The sequence below is a fragment of the Cherax quadricarinatus genome, chromosome 35 (genome assembly GCF_038502225.1).
Source record: "Cherax quadricarinatus isolate ZL_2023a chromosome 35, ASM3850222v1, whole genome shotgun sequence".
In the NCBI taxonomy this organism is placed as follows: domain Eukaryota; kingdom Metazoa; phylum Arthropoda; class Malacostraca; order Decapoda; family Parastacidae; genus Cherax; species Cherax quadricarinatus.
The window spans coordinates 1,171,981-1,191,308 of NC_091326.1; the positions used below are offsets into that span (position 1 = coordinate 1,171,981).

The following is a 19,328-nucleotide window of genomic DNA, read 5'->3' on the forward strand; positions in this document are numbered from 1 at the left end:
AGTGGATGTGATCTGACCTGACTAAGTGGGTCATTGGTTTATGCCGGGAGGTGACATGGACTTGCCTCGCATGGGTCAGTAGGCCTGCATCAGTGTTCCTTCTTTCTTATGTTCTTAAATCCTGTGTCACAGACCTACTGGAGTTCTAAGACTAGGTAACTGAAGTAAAGCAGGAGAGAGAGGGATGGGTAGAATATGTTTTCTTGGAATGTTGGAAGGCTCATGACACAGTATCGCACAAGAGCTAGGTAAGCAGGCAGGAATAACAGGGAAACAACGAGTGGTGGTCCGTGAAGGGAAGCCGGAATGGCTGCATTTCACGAGTGGAATTCCACAGGAATCAGTACTAGGGCCGGTGCTGTTTCATGTATACGTGAATGACATGACAGGAGAGATAGTCAGAGGTATCCTTATTCGCAGATGACGTAAAATTAATGAGAATACAAGCAGACGTAGACCGGGAAAGACAACAAATTGATCTGGACAAGCTATAGGTCTGATCTGAGAAATGGCTCCTGGAATTTAACCCCTGTAACTGCAAAGTTGTGAAGTTTGGGTTAAGGTAAAGACCGCATACGGAGTACAGGTTCGGGAAGGTCCTACTCAAGTAGAAAGACGTTTGGGTGAGCATTATGCCTAGCATATCCCTTGAAATGAGCCAAATAACTGCTGCAGCAAACGCACGTCTGGTAAATGTAAGAATAGCTCTTCGACATCTCAGTAAAGAGTCATTCACGACACTACACGTGTATGCCAGGCCCATGTTGGAGTACGCAGTACTAGTATGGAACCAACACCTGGTCAAACATATCAAGAAACTGGAGAAAGTACAGAGGATTGCAACAATATTAGTCCCGGAGCTCAGGGGTATGCTATGATGAAAGTCTAAGGGAACTCAACCTGATGACAGTGGTGGACAGTAGGACTAGGGAACATATGATAGCGATGTGCATAATACTGAGAAGAATTGACAAGGTGAACAGGGACAGAATATTTCAGAGATGAGAAATAGAAACACGAAGGAGCAGCTGGACGTTTGTCAGGAAATGGAACAATCTCGGGATTGAAATGGTATAGCCGGAATCATACAAAACTTTCAGGAAAGGTACGATAAGGCTTTTTGAAGCCGAAAGAGAGTGGACCTAGTAGCATCCAGCGAAGAGGCGGGTTAAGGAACTGTGACTCAACCGTAGAATGACTTTTAACCATAGATGGAACATTCAACATCAACCTTGGCTTACTAGATGATCAGCCTGTAACTGATTTCATCAACAATATGAACAACACACTTCTCATACCAACAATAACTAAACCAACCAGGCTCACTGAGACAAGTGCAACCATAATAGACCACATATGGACCAATATACTAGCCCCCCTTAAATCAGGGATAATCACAGATAGCACTACAGACCACTACCCTACCTTCCTCCTGACAAACATTAGTAAACCACCACTTGAATACAACAAAGTCTCATTTAGACTCCATGACGAGGCCTCAGTAAGGAAGTTCACGGCTGACCTAGAGACTGTTGATTGGCCTACAGAATTCTCCAAGGCCAATGGTATTGATGACTGGACAGACATCTTTCTTAACAAATTACTTAGACTATACAACAAACATTGTCCTATAAAAACAAAACAGATCACAAACAAACGGCTTGGTTGCCCATGGCTAACCAGCACCATTCTGAAATCCATTGACAAGAAACACCAATATGAAAAGCAATATAGACAGGGCTTAATACACAAAGATACTCTTAAACACTATTCATCAGCTCTCACCAAAGTAATAAAAAAAGCCAAACAACTATACTACTCCAGTAGATTCACAGACACTAGAGGAGATATAAAAAAGACCTGGAAAACACTCTCTCAGATTCTAGGGACCCACAAACTGAGAAAAACCAAGAATATTGTCCTAACTAAACCTAATGAAACACCACTACATCCCACTGACACAGCTAACAAGATAAACGACTTCTTCTCAAACATAGGATCTAATCTCGCCAGTAAAATCCCACATACCAATGCCCATGCCGGGGACTACCTAGATGGAAATTTCCCTAATTCCTTCTATCTTGCACCAACTGAGCCCACGGAAGTCATTGAGATCATAAAGTCACTTAAAAATAACTCGGGGAATCTGTCTCATGTCCCACCATTACTGTACAAGCGAGCGGCCCATGTCCTTTCGCATGCTATTTCATTACTTTTTAACAAGTCAATAGAGACTAGCACCTTCCCGAAACTACTCAAGATGGCAAGGGTTACACCAATACATAAAGGTGGTGACCCTACAGACTTAAACAACTATATGCCAATATCTAACTTACCATTGCTATCCAAAATCTTTGAGAAACTCGTGCACAGGAGACTGTATTCATTTATAACGGCTCAAAACATACTCAACCCCTGCCAGTTTGGATTTAGGAAAAATAAAAGCACTAATGATGCAATCATAAAAATGCTAGATCTGCTTTACACAGCATTGGAAAATAAGGAATATCCACTAGGAATTTTTATTGACCTAAGAAAAGCTTTTGACACAGTAGACCACGACATCCTACTCCACAAACTTGATCACTACGGTATAAGAGGCCATGCACTTGCTTATTTCAAATCTTACATTACTAATAGGTATCAGTACGTCACCATTAAAGACACAGCATCAGCAACACGGCCACTTGATACTGGAGTTCCGCAGGGAAGTGTCCTTGGTCCCCTGCTCTTCCTCATATACATCAATGACCTTCCAAACGTATCCCAACACCTGAAACCCATTCTCTTTGCTGATGACACGACTTATGTCATCTCTCACCCTAATCTTGCCACCCTCAACACCATTGTGAATGAGGAGCTGATTAAAATATCGACTTGGATGACAGCCAATAAACTTACGCTTAACACTGACAAAACCTACTATATTATGTTTGGTAGCAGAGCAGGAGATGCACAAATTAACATTATGATTGACAACACTCTAATTACCAGAAATAATGGGGGAAAATTCCTAGGCTTATACCTTGACAACAACCTGAATTTCAGCACCCATATCCAGCATATAGCCAAAAAAGTATCCAAAACGGTTGGGATCCTCTCCAAGATACGATACTACGTGCCGCAAAATGCCCTTCTCACACTATACCACTCACTTATTTATCCATACCTCACCTATGCTATTTGTGCTTGGGGATCAACTGCAGCAACACACCTAAAGCCAATAATAACCCAACAAAAAGCTGCAGTAAGAATAATCACTAAATCCCATCCCTGGCAACACACCCCCCCACTCTTCATAGATCTAAACTTGCTCCCAGTTCAGTACATCCACACTTACTACTGTGCAATCTATATCTACAGGGCCTTAAACTCTAATATCAACCTTGACCTAAAACGCTTTCTTGATAGTTGTGACAGAACCCACAGGCATAACACCAGACACAAACATCTCTACGACATTCCCCGTGTCCGACTAAACCTTTACAAAAATTCAATGTATGTCAAAGGCCCTAAAATCTGGAATACCCTACCTGAGAACTCTAGAACTGCAGACACATTCATCACCTTCAAAACTACCATTAGAAAACATCTTATCTCCCTGATACACCCCGTCAACTAACTACACGAATACCACCTCATTTGACCATAAACGGAAATATTAATCTCAGTCTTAAAACAATGAATCCTGTGATACTCCAATGCTGAAACTATGTACTGTGCCAAAACAAAAGCATTCACATTGCTAAACTCACAAACTAGTATTTAGTCACTTAGCCATAATACCAACTTACCTCATAACTTGTAATATTTTACAATTAAGAATAAAACTAAGTATGCCCGAAATGCCTAGCCATGCTAAGCGTTCTAGTGGTACACTCTGTAATCACAATTTTACTACATGTAAACCAAACAATAACCAAATTTCTGTAAACTCAGCATTGTAATCCTTATAGAGAATAAACTTTGAATTTGAATTTGAATTTGAATTCAGCACACGCATCTGGTATCCTCAGATTGGACGACGTCACAACAACATCAGTGTTTCCTACGAGTGCGTCAGGGATCTACTCGTTTGCCTTGTTCGTACTGCGACTGTGAAGTGGATGCTGGGAAACTTTCTTCTGTCTCTTCTCTGTTAATCTTTACCGTCCCATTGTTTCTGTTGTCATTGTCCATTGTTACTGAATGGGTTTCTTTTCCATCGCCATGTTTGTTATTGGCTCAATATTGCTTTACCCAAGGAGATAGTTCTAGTTTGTTGGGTCCGTAGTGTGATAGTCTTGATAATTTATGCTGCGTAGCTCTGCAGTGCTGCAATACCTTTTAAACCACAGGCAGCAGTGCCTAAGGCTCGATGCACTACAGCTGAGGCCCCCTTGACTGCACAGTAGATGGTGCTGCTGCCTCTACCATGGGTAAGTGCACCCCATGAGGGTTTATCTGGATTCTAGTAAGGCTTTTGATAGTCCCAGTCAAAAGACTGCTAAAGAAAGTGGCAGCACATGATGCTGGAGAAAAAAAAACACTCGTTAATTGAGGCATAACTGGCAACTAGGAAGCAGAGAATTTTCGTAAATAGGTTAAAATCAGTATGGAATCGACTCACAAATGGCATTCCACAAGGAGCAAGTTTGATCGTTGCTCACGGTTATGTAAACGACCTTGACGGGGAAATCAAATGTGACATAAGTAAATTCGAATAATGGATTCGCTGGAGGATACCCTTAAACTTCAGTAATATATGAACAGGCTATTGTAGTGATCGGAGAAGTGGCAGATGCAGCTCAGTGTTGGAATAAGGTGAATGCTGACAGTTTGCTTAAATCCTCTTATTAACCCTTTACCAGGCCTGGTAAAGGGTTAAAGGATTAAAGTGCTCATGACTAGTGTTGAAGGTTACATACAGCCCTAATGACCCTTATGTAGTTGACAGACTAATTTTAAACCCAATTAACCAATAAGCAATTTGCCTCTATATTAATTACTGCCTTCACTTGCTTTACTTTCTCACAGACTCGTTCATCTTTTGTCTCCTTCACTAATCATTTTACTCAGTTTCAATTATCCTCTTATTAATCACCGTTAGCAGCTTTCTCCTGCCTTCCGTTGTTTGTGTTGTTAGTCTCCTCGCCTCTCCAACACCAGACTTCCATCATTGTCTTCTCCAAAGTTGACTCGCGTCTCTAATATTAAACACACCAAGTGAAACTTATATTTTTTTCCTGTAAGAATTTTATTTCTTGTGATAATTTTACGCTTTAATGAGTTCTCCTTTTTTAATTTTCATTTTCATACACAAAAAATTTCAAATACCCAACTTACACACAAATTATACGTTCAGTAACAAATCTGTTATATTGTTATATATTGAAACATGTCTGTGATATATATATATATATATATATATATATATATATATATATATATATATATATATATATATATATATATATTATTATCACACTGGCCGATTCCCACCAAGGCAGGGTGGCCCGAAAAAGAAAAACTTTCACCATCATTCACTCCATCACTGTCTTGCCAGAAGGGTGCTTTACACTACAGTTTTTAAACTGCAACATTAACACCCCTCCTTCAGAGTGCAGGCACTGTACTTCCCATCTCCAGGACTCAAGTCCGGCCTGCCGGTTTCCCTGAACCCCTTCATAAATGTTACTTTGCTCACACTCCAACAGCACGTCAAGTATTAAAAACTATTTGTCTCCATTCACTCCTATCAAACACGCTCACGCATGCCTGCTGGAAGTCCAAGCCCCTCGCACACAAAACCTCCTTTACCCCCTCCCTCCAACCTTTCCTAGGCCGACCCCTGCCCCGCCTTCCTTCCACTACAGACTGATACACTCTTGAAGTCACTCTGTTTTGCTCCATTCTCTCTACATGTCCGAACCACCTCAACAACCCTTCCTCAGCCCTCTGGACAACAGTTTTGGTAATCCCGCACCTCCTCCTAACTTCCAAACTACGAATTCTCTGCATTATATTCACACCACACATTGCCCTCAGACATGACATCTCCACTGCCTCCAGCCTTCTCCTCGCTGCAACATTCATCACCCATGCTTCACACCCATATAAGAGCGTTGGTAAAACTATACTCTCATACATTCCCCTCTTTGCCTCCAAGGACAAAGTTCTTTGTACAATCCTAAGTGCACCACTCACCCTTTTCCCCTCATCAATTCTATGATTCACCTCATCTTTCATAGACCCATCCGCTGACACGTCCACTCCCAAATATCTGAATACATTCACCTCCTCCATACTCTCTCCCTCCAATCTGATATCCAATCTTTCATCACCTAATCTTTTTGTTATCCTCATAACCTTACTCTTTCCTGTATTCACTTTTAATTTTCTTCTTTTGCACACCCTACCAAATTCATCCACCAACCTCTGCAACTTCTCTTCAGAATCTCCCCAGAGCACAGTGTCATCAGCAAAGAGCAACTGTGACAACTCCCACTTTATGTGTGATTCTTTATCTTTTAACATATATATATATATATATATATACATATATATATACATACATATATATATACATATATATATACACATATATATATATATATATACATATCGTGCCGAATAGGTAAAACTGGTCAGTTAGCAAGAACGCATTTAAAATTATGTTCTTTCTAAAATTTTCTTTTATACATTTAAAGATATATTATTTCACATATACTATGTTAATATAAAAATTAATGATTTTGCACCAAAACAACCTTAGGAAACTTACCTAACCTTATTATAACAAGCGCAATTTAATTTAGCCTAATCAACTAAATATATTTTATACAAGTTTACAATAATTTAATAATAAACAAACGTAATGAAAAATATTTTTTTTTTCGTTAGATTCAGAATGATTTTTGCGAAATTATTGCATACACATATTATCGCTTGCCCTGTTCGGCACGACATATATATATATATATAATTTTTTGATGGTATCCCGCCTTTAGTGTTTGTAGCTATTTTCATTTCCTTTGGGCTAAGTTCCATTGTGTGGAGACGGAATCTGCTATTTAACTAGCTATCATAAACGCGTGATTGTCTCTCTTCCTTCAAGTCATCTTCTGGTAGATGTGTCACGCAAAATTCCAAGACACTTTCCCACTGGAGGGAGGAAACTAGTGTGATAGTGACGACATCGTCCACTGGTGGTTGTGTCAACAACGGCAGCGTTAGTTATAGTAAGAATTACAGCATCAGTGAGTTATAGGTAATGTCAGCAGTTATATTAATAGACATGTTAAGTTAGGTTTGTCAGGAAACAAGTGTTTCCTGACGTGGATCTTAGTCATGTGATGACCCACAGCTGGAGCTTTTGGCCATCAGACCGAGGCCTTCCGCTGGCTTAGTGGTCCACCCCTTTAAAAATTATGGTTATGATTATAACCATTTTTTCTTTGTATAAAAGTACAGATTAATGGACAGTATTGCTGATGCTGTCTATTAAGCTGACTGATGTCAATTTTCAGAATGTCTAGCACAATATTTTTTTTTTGGGGGGGGGAGGAGGGGGGAGAGATGGACCTAGTGAATTATTGCCAGGAAAACCACAAATTGTAAAATAGTCCCCAATTAAAGTGAATCTTCTAGAGTAAATAAAAGTAAGAGGCAGTATTTTTTTTTTACTATAAAGAGTTGAAAATTGTACGAATGAGGGAGAAAACAATACGTAACTATTGATAGTTGGCGGAACTCTAATTATCAATTTTTAAGCCATAATAGAAAATTAGTTGTAGCGAAGCAACTGTATTGAATTATAATACTTAGGTTAATTATAGATTATTATAATTGATATATTTCAATGTTATTAGATGTCAGCTTTGTGGGTTTTTTCATTAAATCTCCAAGTTAAATTTACCACACAATTCTAGGGAGATAAGGGACACGTAAGTACCTGTCTTCTAATAACATGTTCATTTTTTCCACTATAATCTACCTTGTCCGTAATTACTATCGCCTTTGAGATAGTAATTATGGACGTGGTAGATTATAGTGAATAAATGAACACGTTATTAGAAAACGGGGGAACTTACGTGCCTCTTATTTTTTTCATGTCGACTTTCATACCCTGTTAACTAACTAACCTCTCATGTTTGTTGCTGCTGATCCATCAACAATGATATTGTCGAAAGTATTACAATTATCTTCGTCAGTGTGCAGTAACTCTGCAGGGTAATGCAGAAGTCCAATTTTCATTTTTTGACCATTTCGTGTTTGTCGGTGTCTCGGAGATTAATGATCAGAGGACCTCGCTGCTGATGACTCCACTTGGGGGTCGAAATATACAGCCTCAGTTGAGTTGTTAGCTTTATATGTCTTTTTATGCCTCCTTTACTTAGTCTGTGAACGGTTGTCAGAAGATAATTGAGGCACATAATGGGTCTAAGGACTCGGGCCCAATGTTTTGATAGCTAAGCAAGTTACAGTACAGAGGGAATGAACTTCTTATAAGGAGTATGATCTGGTTTATGCAGCCATGAATTCAGCCACAAAAAAAATCAGTGTAGTCTGTGTTCATGAGTTCTTTATGATACCCATATTTTTACAAAGTATGTTTGAAGTTAGACAAGGTTAGGTTAGGTAAGATTCGTCAGTAAACAGGACAGTTGTTTCTGAACGTGGGTTTTAGTTATATGATGACCCGCCACTGGAGTTTCTGGTCATTTGACCGAGGCCTTCCACTAGCCGTCCACCCCTTTAAAAACTGATATTTTTAAGTTATACAAGGTAAAGCGGTTATGATTTATGTACAGTAGGCAAATCCATGGTACTTTTACAGAATGGCTGGTAACATGAAACTGTGGACGTTATACCTGGAGTTTACCTGGAGTTTTTTTTATCGTTTGTGGATGAATTTTTTCTGATTTTTTTTTTTCATTTCAACGAATGATGACGCAGGGTGTGACAATCTTCTGGCAAAATTTACAGTCGCAAAGGTACCTGTAGCCCAGCCAAAGTCGGGCAGTAGTAGCATCCAGGAGTCTTTAATTCTGGATGTGCCATTGACATGTGGCTTTACTTGCATGATAGAACGACGGTTAATGGATTGAATGATGTAGTATTGTCCTCAAACTTCAAATGGTCAGCCCCAGGTTGTAATTTACTCCCTGGAGGTCAAGCTTAAGGCTTGGTGGACGTCCGTTCATAGAGGTCAAGCTTACTCAAAGCTCAGTTTGACCTTTACCAGTTCATCAGTTTTATCATTTGCAAGCCAGTGTGAGAAGAAATCCTAAAAAGGTGTACTCTTAATGCCACTTACTACAATCCTTCGTATTCTTAATGCCACTTACTACAATTCTTCGGTCCTACTTTCTGTCATAAGCATGTCACACTTGACACTCACGGAGTTAAGAGTATTATAGATGATAAATAATCACAATTAACGTGACAGCTTTCAGCTGCAGTTTTAGTGTCTTCATGTGGGCGTCTCGACATATATGTAATGTAACTTATTATATGTGTGATCCGCAGATGTGGGAGAAGAGGCAGGTGGCAGCTGTGTGGGCGGTGGTGTGGGTGGTAGTGCTGATGGGCGGGGCTGACTCCACCTTTAGCAGGAACAGAGGGCGCTATAGGCCGCCTGCAAAGTGTACCCCTGTGTATGTCACTATGTACCAGACACAAACTGTCCAGGTGAGTATATGTATACTGTTGTGTGTATGTACTGTTGTGTGCGTGTTATACCTGCTGTGGGTTGAGCTCAGCAGTATAACTTTTTCCACTCATAACAATGTTATCCTATTTAGTTGTTCCTAGGGTTATTATATGCATGGGGGAAGTGCTAGACCCGCAAAGGTCATACATCGCCTGGTTAACTAGAGGTGTGATGGTTGATCAGATTTGATGTGAAGGAGAGAAAACCTCTAGTTCCTTGGACTGGAGCATCAAGGCAACAATCCCTTGAACAATCCTGAGGCTAGAACTTTATTGCGCTAGCGACTCAGTTTTCCCTCTTCCAGTTCTATAAACTGACTGTCAGGCGGCATGATTGCTCTCCTACTCCTTTTATTCCCATATCGTAGCATAAGTTTTTTTTTCTAGCATCCTACTTATGGGAGTTGTGGTGATAGTGCAAGGGGAATGAAGTGTGATGTATGGTATACAGTAATGGTGTGGTGGTAAGGGTGTTGTTAGTCACACTGGTAAAGCTGTACTTAGTTATTGATGCTGAACATTGCTGATAGTAGTGTGGGTGGTGTTGCTTTGGTGATGTTAATAAGGCACAGTATGCGGTTTATGGCATTTCATTGAAAAGCCCTTTCGTCCACCAGGGACCTTATCAGTTCTCATGAGAATTTAAGTTCCTGGTGGGCGAAACGTCTTCTCAGTAAAATACCATAAACCGCATATTGTCTTATATATCGACAAGCATGTTCATAATACCTTTGATATGCATTTAGTGGTGGTGATGTTAGTGATGTGGTGATGCTGGTGAGATGCCGAGGATGTATTTCGTTGCTAGGCTGAGGTTAGACAGTATAGGAAAAGGCAAGGACAAAATGCAACCAACCAAGCCATGGTAAGACTTTTCCTGTGTTTGCGAGAGTCACCTGACTACACGACCAGGGGCGTCCCGGTCATGTATCTGGTCTGTATCATGCCATACCTTCAGCACACAAAAGCAGGAAAACTAGCAAGGAAAGAGGGGAAACGAGAAAGTGAGAAGGGATGAGGACAGGATGAGGGAGAGGGAGGTGAAAGAGAAATATAAAAATAAGTAAGGATTGTGGGGAAATTAGTGAATGGAACATAAAGAGGGGAAACATAAATTGAGAAGTTGATGAAAGAAAGGGAGACAAGAAAGGATGATGAATATAGGGAGAGAGGGAGGAGGATGTAGAGAGAGGGGGACAATCACCTTTCATCCAGGAAATAATTTCCTGACTCATCCCGTGCTGACAGGGGAAACTCGCTCGTCATTCATCACTTTCCCTGGATGATAAATCGCAAATACTAACATGTATCTGAGTATTATTACAGTTTTTGTGAAAGAGAAAAGTCATTCTCGCCTATAAATGTTTTACGAATTCTTACTGTAGCGACTAAACTTGTGAGATACAGGATAAAGGGAAATAGTGGAATTCCTTGGAGTGACAAGACAACTGGCAACTTGACTTTACGATATAGCAAATGTGCAATGAATGATGGCGGCGTGTGGCCCGAAATTCCGTTGAATTTCATAGATGCGAGTGATAATTTGTAATAAACGTGAGGGGACTTAATGTTAGCACACCGTCTTGGCACACCATTCAAGTCGGATTTTTCCCTTCACTTCCTCTCGCCTTTATATCCAACCATCGTCTAGGTAGAATTGTTTGAACTAAGCAGTGTTCTCCAAAGAACGGTAAAGATTACGGCTATAACGCATTTGTAACATATTTGGACAGGAAAAGGGATGTATGGATCAAATGTTTGTGTCGAAGCACATGAAGTGCAGCAACTATAAATGTTTGAGATTCTGCCACTAAAGCGGCTAGTTGATTGTGAACCACATACACATGTCCATCTTTTAAATTGTAGAAGGCATATCGTATAGTGGATGAGTAAGCAATATCATTAGTATTCCAAGTATGTAGAAATAAATGTCTGAAAACTGTTAGTTTTTATAAGGAAAGTGAGGGGCTAGAGAGGTGGATAATTTTTTTCAGTAAAAGTTGGCGTTGGAGAGCAATATGGGGTCACTGTAGTTGTTTAATAACAATGATCCTTTTATAAAGTGGAGTTTTTTATTTCTTTTTTGCTGATTACACTATACTTTTGGGAAATTTAGAAGAGAAGCAGCAAGTTTAGTAGAGGAGCTTGGAAGTGTAAGACAAGGAAAGTAAAAAGATTATGCCTAATCAAGCATTAATATCAGTAGCAATGGTAACAAAGTATCAGTAGTAACGGTAGCAATAATTTCAGCAGCAGTGGTAGTAGGTAACAGTAGTGAAACATTGTAGAGTTAGTAATAACAAACTGTTATAGCTTTAAGAATAACAGCTTCATAAGTATGATCACTGTATGCAGTACAACTAACCTGTATCTTCTCTTTAGCAACCCGTGTATATGACTGTATACCGGACGCAGCAGGTCCCCACCACTCTGTACCAGACAGTGTATAAGACAGTTAACGAAGTGCAGTACTCCACCCGGTACGTGCAGCAGTACGTCACTACCACCGCATACCGTACCCAGTTCAACACCCAGACCATCTACTCCACCTCCTACAGCGTCCAGTACGAACCTGTCTATCTCACTTCTACCAACTATGTGCCTTCCTATGTCACCACCACAGAGATCTCGTACCAGTACGAGACGAAGACGCAGTTCAAAACTCAGTACTCGACGGTGACGCAGCCAAAGTACGTCACATCGACGAAGTACAGCACAGAGTACAAGACAGAGTACCAAACAAAGTATCAACCCCAGTATGTGACAGTCACCAGCACTCAGCAGTCGTACAAGACTGAATGTCCTCAGCAGGGTTATGGGGCCCCACAGCAGAGCTACGGAGTCCCCCAGCAAGGGCTTCCGTCACCACAGATCTTTCCATCCCAAGTGTACAATGTTCCAGTACTAGAAGCACAACCTCAGCAGTCTTATGGAACCCCTTCAGCACCAGCCCCTCAACAATCTTATGGACCTCCTTCAGCCCCTCAACAATCTTATGGAACTCCTTCAGCCCCTCAACAATCTTATGGAACTCCTTCAGCCCCTCAGCAATCTTATGGAACCCCTTCAGCCCCTCAACAATCTTATGGAACTCCTTCAGCCCCTCAACAATCTTATGGAACCCCTTCAGCCCCTCAACAGTCTTATGGAACTCCTTCAGCCCCTCAACAATCTTATGGAACCCCTTCAGCCCCTCAACAATCTTATGGAAGTCCTTCAGCCCCTCAACAGTCTTATGGAAGCCCTTCAGCACCTCAACAGTCTTATGGAACTCCTTCAGCACCTCAACAGTCTTATGGAACCCCTTCAGCACCTCAACAGTCTTATGGAACCCCTTCAGCACCTCAACGGTCTTATGGAACTCCTTCAGCACCAGCACCTCAGCAGTCTTATGGAACCCCTTCAGCACCAGCACCTCAACAGTCTTATGGAACCCCTTCAGCACCAGCACCTCAACAGTCTTATGGAACTCCTTCAGCACCAGCACCTCAACAGTCTTATGGAACTCCTTCAGCACCAGCACCTCAACAGTCTTATGGAACCCCTTCAGCACCAGCACCTCAGCAGTCTTATGGAACTCCTTCAGCACCAGCACCTCAACAGTCTTATGGAACTCCTTCAGCACCAGCACCTCAACAGTCTTATGGAACCCCTTCAGCACCAGCACCTCAACAGTCTTATGGAACTCCTTCAGCACCAGCACCTCAACAGTCTTATGGAACTCCTTCAGCACCAGCACCTCAACAGTCTTATGGAACTCCTTCAGCACCAGCACCTCAACAGTCTTATGGAACCCCTTCAGCACCAGCACCTCAACAGTCTTATGGAACCCCTTCAGCACCAGCACCTCAACAGTCTTATGGAACTCCTTCAGCACCAGCACCTCAACAGTCTTATGGAACCCCTTCAGCACCAGCACCTCAGCAGTCTTATGGAACTCCTTCAGCACCAGCACCTCAACAGTCTTATGGAACCCCTTCAGCACCAGCACCTCAGCAGTCTTATGGAACTCCTTCAGCACCAGCACCTCAACAGTCTTATGGAACTCCTTCAGCACCAGCACCTCAACAGTCTTATGGAACTCCTTCAGCACCAGCATCTCAGCAATCTTATGGAACTCCTTCAGCACCAGCACCTCAACAGTCTTATGGAACTCCTTCAGCACCAGCACCTCAACAGTCTTATGGAACTCCTTCAGCACCAGCATCTCAGCAATCTTATGGAACTTCTTTAGTATCAATTCCTGAACAGTTCTATGAACTTCCTTTAGCACCAGCACCTCAACAGTCCTATGAAGTTCCTTCATTGCCGGTATCTCAATCTTACGGAGTTCCTTCAGGTCCAATACTTCAGGAATCCTACACGGCTCCTATATCACCAGCAATCGATGAATCCTACGGGGCTCCTCTATCACAAGATCTCCAGGATTCTTACGTGGTTTCTCAGCCACCAACTCCCATTTTCGTGAATCCTCCAGCAACTCAGGATAGCTACGCAGCTTCTCAGCTGGAAATCATACCACTGTCTCCTGTCGCTGTTTTAGAATCCTACAGCCCTTCTCAAGAAGGACCACAGGATTCCTACTTACCTCCTCCAGCACCACAAGATTCTTACAGAGAGCCCTCAAATAACTTAGATCTAGGACCAGAGTCCTTTGGAACGTTCGTGGAAGATTTTGGCCCATCTTTTGCTGTATATAGAGGGCAAAAGAAACGGGAACTTCCAGCTGAAGAAATCAAGGTGATGAAGGACAAAATGAAGATCATTAGCAAGACTGACACACCTGAAGACTAGCAAGATGCACCAGGAGTGAGAGAGACATCAGAAGTATCACAAGAGAGCAACGACATGTGACAAGTGTGACTGGAGAGACGATACCAATGTATAAAGTGCAAATGTTGTAGCCTTGTATAACTGAAGACGATTTTCATATACAGCCTCTCCTCACTTACCGACATACTTGTTTACTGACGACTCGGACTTACGATGGGCTCTGACCAGTATGCATACCTAAATAATGTATATTAGAGCTGATTTCCTCTATTCTGTTTATTACAGTATACACTACATTACTATATAAACATTTAAAAATATACCAGAAATGTTATAAATGGTGCAAGGTGACATTAAAATGATATCAAAGATGGCTGACACAGACCCACTACCATTATAGCATGTTCCTCACTTAACGACGAATTTGTTTACTGATGTGGTCTTAGGAACGGAACTCTGTCATTAAGTGAGGAGAGGCTGTATAGATATTAAGGAACGATATACTCATTTAGTTTTAAGCTTGTAAGTTATGTTTTGCCCTGCAAATTATATATAGTATATATATATATATGTATACTAGTGTGTGTATGTATATATATGCACACCTGCCATAGATGTACAGCATCCAGGAAGAGTAGAAAGGATTCAGGTCTTTGTGATAGAGACCAAACGTTATAGTTTAGTTACTGCTGGCAAACTTAGAGCATTCAGATCCAAGGTCCAATAATCACCTGTTTACCACATCCTTACCCACTCTTCCAACTCCCATTTGTACAGTTTATATATTTTTACCACTATCACACTTTTTTCATATACTTTTTGCAACCGAACAAATTACTAAGCCAAATATAGTAGTTATTTTTATACAAATATTTTTTTTACTTAGAATCTGAACTTTACAATGGAATTTTTCACTCGTGTCTTTGATCACATTTCCTTCATATTCTTGATCATCGATGTCCTTTGTGTCCTTGATCACCCATGTCCTTCATATCCTTGATCACCAATGTCCTTGATAACTAATTTTATTGCAAATATATTTTATTAAAAATGATGTTACAAGAGCAATGTTTTTTCTTATTAGCAAAAACTAATATAGATTGTAATTCAACTAGACAAAGAATAAACTTTATAACAGAAAAATAAATAATATATGTACAGGTTAGGTAAGGTTTGTTAGGAAAAAGACATGTGTATCATAACATGGGTCTTAGTCATATGATGACCCACAGCTGGAGCTTTTAGTTATCTGACCAAGGCCTTATACTAGCTTATTAGTCCACCCCTTTAGAAATTATGGTTGATTGTATCCATTTGGTTAGAGCTACCAAGCCTGTACCATCACTTGGAAACAAACCAAGGGAAGTAACAAAGTATTCAACCTGTTCTCTCTTAGGTAAAGAAGACTGGACCTTCAAGATATTGGAAAGCTTGACACACTAGGACACTAAGAACTATTTGAAGTGCTGAATGAGTTCATAACTCAAAACATTGGAATGAAACTGTGAGGCAGAAGCTGCAACAAGAATGTATACAAGCATAATTATAGAATGGAATAAATTATCTGCTAAGGTTGTAAACGCGAAGACAACTCATTCAAAAACCAACCGAACAAATATTTTGCAAGTACATACAGGATTCAACTATGCTGGAGCAATCGTAAGTCAACAAGGTGACAAAAAGGTGATCTGGTTAAAAGTAGTAGAGTAGGTGGTTGTGTTTTTATAACAGAAGTGGTAGTAACCTGCAGTAGAACTACTGATACACAGCTCTGTGAGTGGCAGTGGAGTAACACCAGTAGTTAAGACAGAAATAGTACTAATTAATTAGAGGTAATTGTAGCCCATGCCTTCCATTCATTTCTATGTTTCCTGCCAATTTTATGCCTTTTTTCAATGTAGTATATATTTTTCTCCATTTTGATATTAGAAATACCCAGAGGTGTCTTGTGCAACTAGATAATTCATGATAGTCTTACTCTAGATATAGATAGGCTTGGTGTGGGCTAATTCCTCTGCTACTTTTATTTTCCAAGTACTCTCATCTGCACTTAAAAAACTTGTAATTAAATTTAGAAAAGGTTCAAAGAAGAGCTACAAAATAATTACCATAATTAAAATGTATGAGATATGATGAAAGGCACTACAGATATCTGTGCTGGCTATTAAGAGGAAAAGAGGACACATGATAACCATACATAAGGCCATGAAAGTACATGAAGATTAGATTTCTTACTACATGCAGCAGATAACAGAAGGCCACAGTTGTAAATTGAGGAAAAAGTGGAGCCAAAGGGATATCAGAAAATTTGTGTGTGCAAAGTAGTAGACCAATGGAATGAATTAAGAGGAAGTATTAAGCACTACAGCCATTAGAATTTTAAAAAATTTATATGCTGAACAAATTCTTGAACATGACTGAATTATTTAGAACCCGACAGAGGGAGCTAAAAGTAATTAATAGCACTTAAATAAATCCAAAATACATGTACATATATGCAAATTCCAGGGCAAAAATCATATCCAGCATGGGGCTCTTGCTCAAATAATATAGAACTTATACTAATGATAGCAAAGAAATGTGAAATACTGAAGACTCAACATGAACAAGACTCAAACCTCGTCAGCATCTCCAAAATTTCCGACACTTTAACTTTAAAAATCCATTAACAGCATGCCCATGCACTCTGTCCCAGGCCCAGTCTCATGAAACTCGTCTTCATTAAGAACTGCAAGAAGCCCCTATCGTGTGCCTTAAATATTCTGTGGAGAGAGAGGAAGAGCCTAGATATAAGGGTCATCCCACAGTCATTAAAAACAGTCTGGTTGAACAAGCAGGCACAAGATGAGCTTGGCCAAATGCCAGGCTCAGAGAGTAGAAAAACTCATCAAAAGTATACAGAGGTATTACTGCATACAATATTACTGTAAAGGTTTATGACTCATGAAGCTCATTCTTCACTTTGGAAAGTGACGATGGAAAGTGTTGACCACCATAAAAGCACTGACCTAAGCCTGTAGGATTATACAGGACTTTGGTTATGGTAATTTTATTTTAGGGGTGAATTAAACCCATAGGGGTCATACCATGCATCTGAGGAATGGGAGACAGATTCAGTACAAGGACAGGTAGGGTAGTCCCCAACTCTTTGGATCAAAAAGCCCATTACCATTATCAAGGTTGAAGAGTCCAATTCCTTGGGTCAAGAACTCTTAAAACCCAGGATTGTTTTTTAAAACAGTTTGTGACAGAGCCAACTAGGGGAAATAACCTCCTTGACTTGGTTCTTGCCAGTAGGGAAACACTAATTAATAATCTTGAGGTTAATGATGAGCTTGGGGAAAGTGATCACAAATCACTCAGTTTTAATATATCATGGAATTCCCCTAATAATGGCAATCAAGTCTCCGTCCCTGACTTTCGCTTGGCTGATTTCGTAGGACTGAAAAATTACTTAGGTGGGCTGAACTGGAATGACCTGACTAAGGGTCAGGTAGGTGGTGATGGTTGCCGATATGATGCTTTCCAGGGCATAGTTCTAGCTGCTCAGTCAAATTATGTTCCAAATAGGGAAATCAGATCAAACAAAAATGATCCTAAATGGATGAACAATAGATTAAAATATCTGATTGGTCAAAAGAGAGGCATATATAGGCAAATCAAAAGAGGAGAGGGGCAATTAAGAAATCGATATATTCAGTTAAAGAGAGAAATAAAAAAGGGAATTAGAAAAGCAAAAAGAGATTATGAGGTTAAAGTTGCAAGACAATCGAAGACTAACCCAAAAGGATTCTTTCAGGTATACAGAAGTAAGACCAGGGACAAGATAGGCCCACTCAAAAGTTCCTCGGGTCAGCTCACTGACAGTGATAAGGAAATGTGTAGAATTTTTAACACATACTTCCTCTCAGTTTTTACACAGGAGGATACCAGCGATATTCCAGTAATGATAAATTATGTAGAACAGGACGATAATAAACTGTGCACGATTAGGGTCACAAGTGACATGGTCCTTAGGCAAATAAATAAATTAAAACCTAACAAATCCCCAGGCCCTGATGAACTGTATGCAAGGGTTCTAAAGGAATGTAAAGAGGAGCTTAGCACACCTTTGGCTAATCTTTTCAACATATCACTACAAACTGGCATGGTGCCAGATAAGTGGAAAATGGCAAATGTGATACCTATTTTCAAAACAGGTGACAGGTCCTTAGCTTCGAACTATAGACCAATAAGCCTAACCTCCATAGTGGGAAAATTTATGGAATCAATAATTGCCGAGGCAGTTCGTAGCCACCTTGAAAAGCATAAATTAATCAACGAATCTCAGCATGGTTTTACAAAGGGGCGTTCCTGCCTTACGAATTTATTAACTTTTTTCACTAAGGTATTTGAGGAGGTAGATCATGGTAATGAATATGATATTGTGTATATGGACTTCAGTAAGGCTTTTGACAGGGTCCCACATCAGAGACTATTGAGGAAAATTAAAGCACATGGAATAGGAGGAGAAATTTTTTCCTGGATAGAGGCATGGTTGACAAATAGGCAGCAGAGAGTTTGCATAAATGGGGAGAAATCAGTGGGGAAGCGTCACGAGCGGTGTTCCACAGGGGTCAGTGTTGGGCCCCCTGCTGTTCACAATCTACATAAACGACATAGATGAGGGCATAAAGAGCGACATCGGCAAGTTTGCCGATGACACCAAAATAGGCCGTCGAATTCATTCTGACGAGGACATTCGAGCACTCCAGGAAGATTTGTATAGACTGATGCAATGGTCGGAGAAGTGGCAGATGCAGTTTAATATAGACAAATGCAAAGTTCTAAATGTTGGACAGGACAATAACCATGCCACATAT

At 40.4% G+C, this 19,328-nt stretch overlaps 1 protein-coding gene across 2 annotated transcripts in view; it reads left to right on the forward strand.

Moving 5' to 3' along the window:
• LOC128695183 (sialidase-like) overlaps positions 1-15,833 on the forward strand; it is a 38,509-nt gene extending 22,676 nt beyond the window's left edge. For both annotated transcript variants that reach the window (XM_053785679.2, XM_070091276.1), the window contains 2 exons: positions 9,511-9,672; positions 12,076-15,833. In XM_053785679.2, coding sequence (XP_053641654.2) covers positions 9,511-9,672; positions 12,076-14,487 — 2,574 coding nt within the window. In that variant the 3' untranslated portion in view covers positions 14,488-15,833. The remainder of the gene's footprint in view (positions 1-9,510; positions 9,673-12,075) is intronic.
• Positions 15,834-19,328: the final 3,495 nt, after the last annotated feature.